Genomic DNA, 12032 nt, shown 5'->3' on the forward strand with positions numbered 1-12032 from the left:
GTACATTATTACATATTCCCTTGGATTTCAGAACAGTAGGCCTGATTCAGAGCCGGATGCTCTGAAACAGCGCTTGCTCTGAATCAGGACGTTTTTTTTTCTGTGCGGCCTCCTGGCCGCTCGCATAGCTGTGGGTGACCAGCCACAGCTATTGCGAGCGGCCAGGTGATGGTCGCGATAGTCTCGACCATCGTGACCATCGGGGCTTGCGACAAGACCCTTGTGGTAGGGTCTCGTTCCCGCAAGCCCCAGTGAGCTTTCGCTCTATTAGAGCCGGAAGCTCACCCACTGACATCACTCGTGATGTCAGTGGGGCCGCCTCCAACGGCTCAGTTTGGCCAGCCACCCCCCCTGCCCGCCTCCAAAACGGGGCAAGCTGTCAATCAAATAGACAGCTGCCCCGCTTTTGTGCAAGACCCGTAGCGACCGAGCGCCCATCGCTAGCCGGGTCTCGCGCATGCGCACGTCAGAGCCGGCTCCGGCGTGCGCATGCGCAGTGGCCAAACAGTGACCCGCTCGCGAGTGGGTCTGAATCAGGCCCAGTATCCCTAGTAGTAAGTAGTTTTCATGAAGACAGAAGAATACTTTTACATATATGTTCTGAACACCGCATCTGCCAGACATGGGAAAACCAATTAGCTAGCAAGAATAACCACATATAAAATATGATTAAAACTGTAATATCACATTGCAGTATAAATTCCCTTTAACAAAATATTTCAGGCTTTAATATAAATAAAACATTTAAGAAAAAAGATTGCCCATGAGGAAACACTATTTGGATACAAAACATTTCCACAAATGGCTATGTGGGTCAAACCACTTGTGTTCTTTATTAAAGTAAATAAATAATAAAAAACAGTTTGAAAACGGTCTCAACAGATTCTAGGATACAGGGCTCATGTAGAGGGGATCTAGTCAGAATGTTGACAGGTTCTGAATGTCGACATGGATTTTGATCTAATATACTGACATTAAAAAATGTCGACATGGCTTAAATGTCGACATGTTCCTAATGTCAACATGACAAGTTGACACAAGAATGTCGACATACAGGGTTTTTTGCTTATTTTTACAGTTAGGATAAGGTTTAGAATTAAACAGATAAAAATGTCTACATTTGTTCATCAAAAGTCCATGTCGACATTCTGACGATCGACATTTCATACCGTGCCCCATGTAGAGTTGGACAGAATTTGCCTCTAGGCCACAAGTGAAAAATGTGCCCCCCCAAAAGGCGCCTTTGGCATAGCTTGCAGAACTGGCCGTACAAGGCAGATGCGCATAGCTCGACAAGTGCTGCACAAAATGCATCCCAGTCGCCATATGCAATTTGAAAAAGTACAAATTGTTATAACACACAAATATTCATCAGCCCAATTAAGAGGCAATGATTATTTGGAGCTAGACAATGTATATATCTACGTGTCGTGATTAACAGCAAGTGAAGGGTGCGATCAGGAATGGACTATATACGTGAGCAGAGGCATGAGATGGCAGTGCCAGCAACAAGGAGCTGTATACAGAAGGTGTGGCTAGGTGACTTACACGCCTGGCACCAAGACTTTTATTACTACATCTCTGGACTACAATAAAAGTTAAAACATTTATGCAGAGCCGTAACTAGACTTTTTGGTGCCCTGTGCCAGAGAGAGCATTGGCGTGACCTCTCCATTTTTTAAACAGGGACACCATAAAAAGGGTCATGGCCTCTGTGTGAAGGGCCAGGAAAGAGATAGGGGTGGCCAGGAGATGCAGGGGATAAAAGAAGAGGAAGCTACAAGTAAGAATGATAATAAAAATGAAAATCGACAGGCCCAAGCAGCGCCCCCTGCCCTGCGGTGCCCGGTGCCGTGGCACTGGTCGAACTACCCTAGTTACAGCCCTGCATTTATGGCCTGAATCAGAGGTTCACTGTTGTAATTTCATAATACTTTTAAAGAACAGTTAGTTTCTAAGAGGCGCCATTTTTTAATTTGCCCTGGGATCCATCATCCCTAGTTATGCCTCTGGATCCCACAATCTGTTTTAGTCCCTTGATTTGCTGATACAGACAAAAATATCCCCTAATTTGAGTTCCCAGAACAATGGCATAGTGACACTTGGGATCCCAGCAAAAAAAAAGAAAAGGTTGAATATTAATGCTCTAGATGACAAGGGGCTCAGTAAATTAGAGGGCGTGGATACAGCCCAGTCCTAAACAGTTGTGTGGAAAATATTACATTTTCACAATATGTGTTGGCATTCCCATATTCCTCTTGTGACATTGTGATAAATGTATCATTAATTGCCTTGGTAAAACAGTTGTAAATAAAATGTTTTTTTTTCCTCAGGAATCTCTTGTTCGTAGAAGCACATGCTTATTGCTTGCCATAGATCTAAATGGCAAAATGACAGAACTGACCTTTCTTATTATGGGCAGTAGCCTTTCTTTAGAAATTCAAAATTAAGCCTGGTGGAAGTAAAGCCACGGTCTGTAGCACTGCTGCAAACCTCCACCCCATGTCTTTCATTTCTTCACTTTCATCCAAACTATATTAGTTTGTTTAATAAACCTGTTTCCTTTCTGTCTTTCATCACCCGTCCATTCATCATTGCTCTGCTATAATAATTACCCCAATCTCTCCCACTCACTGCCATGCCTTGTTCCCCAGCCCCTCCGCCCTCTCCCTCCCTTACAATAAGGCAGCAGCAGCAGGGTGTTGCTGTTGATGCTGTAGCCGTGGAGGGAGAGTGACGTCACGGTCTCCGTTCAACAGCAGCTGCAGCTCCGGGGAACGGGAGAAGGGACAGGAGGAACCCGAACCCACTCCTCCTCCTCCCGGCACATACACAGTGACACCCGGTGCAGCCCCTCATCCAGCAGAGCCCCACTTCTGAACGCTGCCAGTGCCCGGCCCCGGGTCACCTGTCTGCTGTCGGGATGTGCCCGGGCTGCTGAGGACTAATATGGGCTGTATCGGGAGCCGGAGCAGCGGGACCGGTGAGAGGAGGGATATGTGTATGTATTCTATGTCTGCTGCGTATCAGTGCGGGGGGATCTGTGACAGCAGCACCTGGGATTCTGCATGCAGCTGTTGTCTACGGGTTGTGCTTGTGTAAACAGCCATGTTTACTAAGATGTATGTCCCAATTACTATTCACCTGATGACTAAAACATCACTCCAGCCCCCCAGTAATAACCTCCCACTGCAGTGCATGGAATGCTCTATACTGCTCTGCAGGCTGTGGCAGGATGTGGCTGATGTTCTGCCTGCACTACTGGGTAAATGCTCTGCAGCCTGTGAAAGACTGAGGATAATGCTCTTTAAGTTCTAGAAGCATGGTGCGTTTACTGTTCTGCAGACTTGGCCCAAATGAGGTTTCTACATTATGGCCACTCAGAGGGTGGGGTATTCGCTTAGTGCTCACTTTGTTATATACAGCCTGTGGGTGTTCTAGTTCTACAATTGACCTAATTATTTTTTGGGTGATAAACAATACAAGATATTACCACCCATGGTAATATCTGTCAGGATGTCACTAAAATGATTGTGTGATTGGATTGTATACTTCATAGTCTTCCTTTGGGCACACCTGACAGAGAAGGGTAGATGCTTTGCTAGAATCAAGAAGTGATTAAAGCTATAAGTGACATGGCCAAATAAAATTTTATTTGTGGACTCAGTATGCTAAACGTTAATATTATTATTACCTAACTGAAAGGGAATGAATCGTTGCCCACCAAAGTGAAAGGTTAAACAGTCAAGTGTTGGCAAGATGTTAATCGTATGTCTATTCCTCTCTATAGAACATTATTTTGTTGTAAAGTAATTATTTTGCAAGCTCTAGGTTCAGAAACCACCATGGCATTAGTACTGTCTGCATAGCTGGGACCTGATCAAGTTGCTGCTGTGGAACCAAGTTCATAGTGTAGGACTTTCTCTTTTTTTTTTGAACGCTTTTATGTGTGGACTTATGGACTTTAATGGTATTAACTTATTTTCTTAATATTCAGTACAGTTGGGTTTATAGCTAACACGACACAGTCTGTGAGCTTAACCACTCATAGTAGAATTGGTTAAGCTCAGGATTACCTGGGCATTGGGTTAGTGCTGGTGGCTTTCTTGGAATGGATGATTGGACTAAGAATCTGGCATTGGCAATTCCAGCAGTAAAATAAGTTTTACATTCAACTATCAGCAACATGGTTCCTGTAGGTTCTGTATCCACAATATACAATTAAATATGTGGCCAATGAGTAAGGTTCCTAAAAAGCATGGAAATTCACTGTTTCCTGATCTAGACTACGTGTACAGTTTAACCTTTTATAAGGGTATAGTGCAGAAAAAATACTGGCCTCGTGTTATACAGATATATTATGATTAATACGTTAAGGTATTAGTTATGGCTGGGCATTTGCTAATGCTGGTCTTGTGCTTCCATATGGTCGGGACAGTGTTCTGCAGGCTGTGGCAAAATATCGTGTATGCTCTGGCTGAACAGAATCTGTGCATTTTAGGCTCATTGTGCTTTTAAGTAAAGGTTGGATGGAATCAGTGCTGTGCAGGCTTTGACAATGGCAGTGCTGGGGTTAATACAGTTCTGGCTCTTGCAGTTGAGGGGATAATGCTGTGCTTGCTATGGCAAGGGAGGGGTAAATGCTTGGGCAGCAATCCGTTAATGCCTTTAACGTATTGTTCATTTGGGTAAATGCTTTGTAGAAACTGGATGCTGTTAATTGTGCATGAAGTAGTGATATGTACAAATGGCACACCAAGTAATACTGCAATACACATTTTTTTGCATATGTTTTGTATTGTAGCAGTAACAGCAGGGTCTTTTTTTCTTTCAAGATAAGTAGATTAGAGCCATCAGTGTTCTGCCTCTGTTGCTATTTTGTTGCATATTACACCTTGAGCCTTTATATATTGAGGTCTCTCTCATTTCAGTCAAACTTAATTCAAGACTCCCCTCTTGTCCTCCTGTTTTTGTAACCACGTTGGTAAGTGTCACTAGGACCTGTGTTTCTACAAGTTGTGTTGTAACTTCTACCAGTTTACGCCTGGGGCCTTTTTTTTCATCTATTCTCCTGGGGCCTCTTTCTCTCTCGTCCCCCAGGAGCCAGGACCTTTCTGTATGAACTACAGAAGAGAGGGAAGATGGCTGTGTTATTATATTTGTACATGTTTTTTCTCTGTTGTTTGACATTTATAGTGTTGCATATGTTTATGCTCACAGACTCAGAGCTTGAATCAAGAGTTACATGTAAGTACAGGTAATTCTCCACACTGCACCAAAGAAATGGACTTGGGTGCATAAGAGAATACTAGCATATACAGACTCATAAGACATTAAAGCAAGTATTATTTTAAATAAAGGAGCATTGTTTTGCTAGAGATATCATCATAAAGATTATGCACGGTGATAAAAGTTCACAGCATACAGATGTGTCTTTATACACTGTTGCTTTAGTCGCTTCAAATAGCTCCTCTCGGCGAGCTAGGTCCCGGGACAAGTGGTTTGTCACTGAAATTGTGTGTCTTATGGGCATAAAAAAAATTACTGGGAGCAACAATGCTACATTGCTACATTACACTGATCAATTTCATGTTCAACATTTGCCTTATATGGCCTATAGATGCTAGGTATATGAGAGCCCATCTGTACGTATCCTGGGACAGGTGATCACAGTCTGAAACTGCTTTAGTAGAAGACATTAAGCAAATGCAAATTAGGCTTTCAATTTACTGGTATACATTTATAGAGGTATGATTTGTATGTAGTGCTTCTGAATTGTGGTGCAGTTTTGTATGCAGTGCTTCCTAATGGTGGTGCAGGTTTGTATGCAGTGCTTTTTTGTTATTGGTATATGTTTGTAGGTAATCTCCTGTTTGATGATACAGGGTTGTATGTAGTGTTTCTGCCTTTGGTTATACATGTTTATATGCAGTATTTTGCTTTTAATGGTACAGGTTTGTATGCACTTTTTCTGCTTGGTGGTACATGTTTATATGCAGTGTTTCAGTTTGGTGAATTAGATTTGTAATAAGTGCTACTGTTCTTGGTTGTACAGGTTTGTATGCTGTGCTACTGTTCTTACGGGTTTATATGCAGTGCTACTGTTCTTGGTTTCACGTAGTGCTACTGTTCTTCATTGCACAGGTTTTTATGCAGTGCTTTTTCTAGGTGAAGGATGTTTGCATGCAGGGCTATTTGTGATAGAGATTTGTTTGCAGTCTTTCTGATTTTGGTACTGGTTTGTATGCAGTGCTACTACTCTAGTGAGACAGTCTTGTAAGCAGTACTTTCATATAGGGTTGCAGGTTTGACTGCAGTACTTACGCACAATATTGTATGCAGTGCTATCACGTAAGGTTGCAGGTTTGAAGCCAGTACTTATTGTACTTGCGCACAATGTATTTGCATTTTATTTGAGTCTTGTATGCACTGCAGCTCCAATTTGAAGGTTTGTGTATTGTGGTGTTTGAGTGTCCAAGATATGATCGTGCAGCTTTATAGCACCGCTCAATATATATATATTTTTTAACAGTGATAAGAAACTCTTGGAGGCTAATATGCATCACGAACAAAGTTGTGATAATTTAAGTTGACACTGTTAAGGGGGGTATCCACTAGACGATAAAGTTGAACGATTGAACGATAATAAAATCGTTTGATAATCGTTCAAACATCGTTTGCAAATCGTGCAGTAATTGTTTCTAACAATGTACGATGCGCGCTCCCGCTGGTCGTTAGATCGTCTCCTCCATCGACTGAACATGCAGGTCAATTTCACTTGATTGCTTACAAATCGTTTACACATCGTTCACGCTGAACGATCAAACGATGAACCACTGTCTGCCCACTATAGCTGAAAACTCTCAATCACAGATTAAAACAACATAGTTTATTGTTAGATCTTTTGCAAATCGTTTGCAAATTGTTCAGAGTGGAAGATCATATATCAAGGGAAACTTCAAGGGAAAATCGTTGAGGTTGGACAGGGATAAAATCGTCTAGTGGATGCCCCCCATTAAAAGTCTATGGGGGGCATCCACTAGACGATTTTATCCCTGTCCAACCTCTTAACGATTTTCCCTTGAAGTTTCCCCTGAAATTTGATCTTCCACTCTGAACAATGTGCAAAAGATTTGCAAAAGATTAAAACATTCAGTCTGGCATTATATGGCCATTTTGTGACTGTAGGTGGAGTGTGTGTGGTCTGTCGTTAAGAATGAGTAAAAGTGGTGGAATAATACAGAACTGAGGGTGTGTTTTATTCTGTCAGAGGGAAGGGAGGTGGCAGCCATCAGGGAGCTGGGAGGAGATTGAAGCTCCTGTGGTGTCCTGGTGTGCAGGGAGCAGACGGATGGTGGCTGCCATGAGGGGCCTCAAAAGTTTGGGAAATGGGAGGTGCTCCACAATGAAGGGTGGTGGAGCCCCATATTTTTAAGAAAGGAGAATCGCTAGGGGGCAGTGACCGTCACCCCATATTGTTCCAGGAGGAGTTAAGACCCCTACATTGTTACTGAAGTGGAAGTCCCTATGTTCAGGAAACCCATCATTGCTAAAGAGGGGAAGCTCGCTATGCATAAAGCACCCAGCTGCCAGTAACAGGTATCCGACACCGGAATGGCAGCAATCGTTACAATATTGACAGTACATTTTTGTTTATTTTTTAGGGTTTGGCTTAGATATGCAAAAAAACTGTATGTTGACATTCTGGTGTTGATATGTTAAACATCGGCATTCTGAACATGTCGACATGCGTGAATGTCGCAATAGTTTGTGTCGACCTAATATGCATGTTGACGTTCAGGACCTGTTGACATTCTAAATGTGGACTTTTCATGCTACACCCCCAATAATGGGGTTTCACTGTGGATTCAAGCAGTGTGGCACCATTTGCAGCAGAGAGGGGGCTCAGCAGCAGAAGAGCCCCATAGTGAGAGGGGAACTGTGATGGCTGATTGTGAAAGCCTGTGCGTGGAGGCAGCGCCAGTGCTAGGGTGTTCGGCGCCCCCCTGCAAACTATAAATGTGCGCCCTCACATCCATATTCTATAAAGGGACAGCGCGCCCCGAACAGGTGTGGTCTCACAAGAAAGGGGCATGAAAACACATTAATACCCCCAAAATTTAAAATACGCCACACAGTAGCACAGTCTTATTCACATTACACCACATAGTAGGGTATACGTTTAGGAAGCCGGCAGACGGAATGCCGACCGCCGGCTTCCAGACAATTTAATCCCGGCAAGGGACGAATGACAGGTGTCCCGGCGCCCGGCATCCTGACCGAGCGGATGCCAGGCGCCACAGCGGACAGCCGCGGGTGGGGGGCGGAGGAGGGTTAGGTTTAGGGCTCCCGGGGGGACTTAGGCTTAGGCACCCCCCCCTTAGGTTTGGGCGGCGGGGAAGGGGGGGGTTAGGGTTAGGCACAGGGGGGCGGGAGATTAGGGTTAGGCACCCTAACGGATGGTTAGGGGGAAAAATAGGTTAGTTGATACCTACCTAGGGACGATCGGAATTTCCTCCTCTGTCGGCCAGCCACTGTCGGGATTTGAACCGGCGGCCAGGGGTCCAGCGGTAATTCATACCGACTCCCATAGTAGTGTCCCTTATTCACGTTATGACTCACAGTAGTACCTCTTATTCACATTACTCTACACAACAGTACCCATTATAGACGTTATGCCAGTAGTGCCCCTTATACACATAATGCAACAGTAATAGTGCCCCTTAAACATGTCACTGTAGTACTGATAGGAAATCGGACCCCCAGCTGCATCAAAATAATTGTAGAGAGCTTAGATGTCAATAGAGTGTCATCCTAGGGCAAAATTTAAGCAAATCATGTGACACGCGCTTTCAGTCATGTGATCCTGTTCTTTCACCGCATCGCAGCCTTTCCTACCCTTACATGTTTGTTGCCCATGGTGTCTAGATTACCAAATGAAAATACTTAGAATAAATGTATCAAAGCAATACAGGAGGACAATTGGGTAACATCGGTAATAAAAATGTGGGAGCAGGGTGTTTGGTGGTCAGTCTAGTAGAGTTTTACTGGGGCTCATAGACCTCTACTTACACCGTCTAGGAAGTTTCTTAATTATCAGTAACATAGGTTACAAATCGGTAAAAGGGGGATAGAGTCCATTGGGATCTTCTATAAGAACATGACCGCCACCTACTCTGCGCTGGTAGGGTGGCTGCTACCGACAGTAACACAAACTACCAGGAACATTTGTATCAGTAACACATAACATAATGACAGCTGCATTATTATTCCATCTACCAACATGGCAGAAACCATTTTGCAGCAAATAAAGTAGCATTTTTTAATTAAGTGACTGTCGGATAATACAGGGAACATCCCAGTGACCCCATATAATGCAGGGAACATTGCAGTGACCGCCAGATAATGCATAGAGCGTAGCAGTGACCACCAGATAATGCAGAGACCATCATTGACCCACATATAACAGATAATATGAATATACCCCTCACACACACACAGAAACACAATAATTATACCCGCGCGCACACATTAATACACCAGCCCCAGCACAGACAGTATTAACCCCCCCAAGTAAAAAACAAATACTCCCCTCCCCATTGAATAAGTTCACCATAAACCCTAGATAACATTTATACATTTTCACACCTTCACTAGCATATACCAGAAGGAAAAAGTGTCTGGTCCCTGCGGAGCTCCAGGCCAGGGAACAGGAAAATAATTCAGAGTAGACAAGATAGACTTATACCCCTTTTACACCGGAGCTAAAACCCGGGTTTTTGAAGGGTTAACCCGGGCAGCTCCCTGGTGTAAAAGGGCAGAGGGTTGGATCGCCGGGTCGAGTGACCCAGCAATCCAACCCAGGTAACTAGCAGGGTTTAACACGGGCGTAGCCCGTGAAACCCTGCTATGGGAACAGCGCACTCCGGGTCATGATGACCTGGAGTGCGCTGCTAGCCGGCCGATTGGTCCGGCTTCAGTGGCGCTTGGAGATGACGTCATCTCCAAGCATCCACTTTCACTCTGCAAAAGCCGGGTCTATGCAGACCCGACTGCGGTGTGAGCGGCGCTGACTCGGGAATATCCCAAGTCAGCGCCGGCAAAATTCTGGGTCTGATCTGGATAGGAACTTTGTTCCAACTCCGGGTCAGACCCGGAATTTAGGTGGAAAAGGGGTATAAGAAAGGGGCAGGGAGTGGGGTCTTGGGAAGGGACAGGAGGGAGTAGATTAGAAAAGTCAGACAGGGTATATGAGAGAGCAGGGTCTTAACCAAGAGGGAGTAGTTTAGAATAGTCAGACAGGCTAGATGACGGGGCGGGCTCTTGGCTAGGGACAGGAGGTGAATAGATTACATATAATAGAATATAGTCATAGTAGTAGTGACAGAGACAGACAGGGTAGAGGATAGGAGGGGGCCGGAGACTCATGGTGAAGGGACAGGAGATTCAGTAGAATACAGTCAGGGACCAGGGTGTAAAAAAGGGAAAGTGTGGGTGGCGCTGAAACATACAGCAAGGGATGATGATGAAATCTCTTTAATGCATAAAAAATATGAATGATACAATAAAAGCAATATGTATAACTTCCGGGAGTAAAAAAGCAACAATTAAACTACAATGAAACAATAATGCTCATGAATCCACCAGTGTAATCCAGCCTAAATCGAGTTAAATCAGCTGTGATAGTTCCATGCACGTAAATCCAATAAGGCTAAAATCCAATTCCTACATGGGTAAACCAATGATCCTTAAATGAGGGTAAGGCCAATGAGGGCAATAGTGATGGCACTGAATAAAGATAATGGTGCATGTATAGTAATCGCTGGGTGACCCCAAAGTTCCGGCTGTTTAAACAAGAAAGTCAAGGCACTGAGTGTCAACCAGTGGGCATATAAACAGATCAGTGATCCACAGTACTCACTAGCCTTGTAGTGTGATGCCGCTCCAGCACGTCACACAGTGCGTGATAAAGTGAAGAATCCTCCCGGCACAAGCAGCAAGCGTCGCTCTCCACGAGTCTCCCTGTCCGCAACTCCCTGGTGTCCTGCTCCCAAAGAGCTGCGCGGGTTACGCGGTGAGTCGGCTGCTGTAGATGGGTTTCACAGTGACGGTGTAGTGATAGTAAAGCTGGTGATGGCGGTAGTCACAAGATGAAAAGCTCAGTTTCCTCAACGCGTTTCACCGCACACCGGCGGCTTTTTCAAGAGGCGGGTATACTAGTCAGTATGCAGTATCCTGACCATAGTGTGCCTGCTCCAATGTGACGTGTAACTGTTCTATAAGTAGTGTCGGAGTTGAAGTAAGAGGTATCTGTATGTTATTCGTTAGCTTTGTAACCAAGTAATGATCTGGAGAAGTTGTGTAAATAAAGAAAATATACGTTTCTAATAGAGATGGTCTGGAGCTCCACTTATTTGTATTACCACCGCCACCATGTGACATCACCTGTGCCCACACCCAAGAAGAAAAACTTTGACATAATTTCAGGTATAAGAGGCGATGGCTAATAGTTTTAATTGAAAATTGTAATGGGACCTAATGGGAGGGGGGGGGGGGTTGCATTGAGTGACTGCAACCTCCTGCTGTAGTGCTGTAAGGGATTCAGTATGATTTACCGCCGGCCATCAAATCCCGACAGCGGCAGCCCGATGAAAGGGTGAAAATCCCAATCGTTCTCGGAAAGTATTTCCTATCCTAACTTTACCCCCTAACCCTCCCTTAGGGGTGCCTAACTCCAACACCCCCCCCCCCCAAGTGCCTAACTCTATCCTCCCCCCCAAGTGCCTAAACCCCGGAGGGGTGCCTATCCCTAACCCCCACCCCTTCCCCTAGCCTAAACCTAACCTCCCGGGCGGGTATGAAACCCCCCCCCCCCATCGCGACTGTCGTAACCCAGCTTATCTTCGATCGGTAAGCCGGGTGTCGCTCTCCCGTTGTAGGGAAAATGACAGGCGTCGTCAATACGACGTCTGTCATTTAACTTTTGCCGGGATTGTACAGTCGGGAAGCCGGCCGTCGGCATTCCGTCCATC

General features: G+C 44.8%; 1 protein-coding gene across 8 annotated transcripts in view; it reads left to right on the forward strand.

Moving 5' to 3' along the window:
• The first annotated feature begins 2652 nt into the window (after positions 1–2652).
• The window catches only part of FAM131A (family with sequence similarity 131 member A), a 56501-nt gene continuing 47121 nt past the window's right edge, over positions 2653–12032 (forward strand). For 3 of the 8 annotated variants that reach the window (XM_088479710.1, XM_088479713.1, XM_088479715.1), the window contains exon 1: positions 2653–3001. In XM_088479710.1, coding sequence (XP_088335836.1) covers positions 2950–3001 — 52 coding nt within the window. In that variant the 5' untranslated portion in view covers positions 2653–2949. Of the gene's footprint in view, positions 3002–3183; positions 3326–4969; positions 4985–12032 lie in introns of those variants that run through there. The other 5 variants (XM_088479711.1, XM_088479714.1, XM_088479716.1 and 2 more) reach the window with 4 other exon arrangements.

The sequence above is a fragment of the Taudactylus pleione genome, unplaced genomic scaffold, assembly GCF_031769625.1.
Source record: "Taudactylus pleione unplaced genomic scaffold, aTauple2 ptg000244l, whole genome shotgun sequence".
Classification (NCBI taxonomy): domain Eukaryota; kingdom Metazoa; phylum Chordata; class Amphibia; order Anura; family Myobatrachidae; genus Taudactylus; species Taudactylus pleione.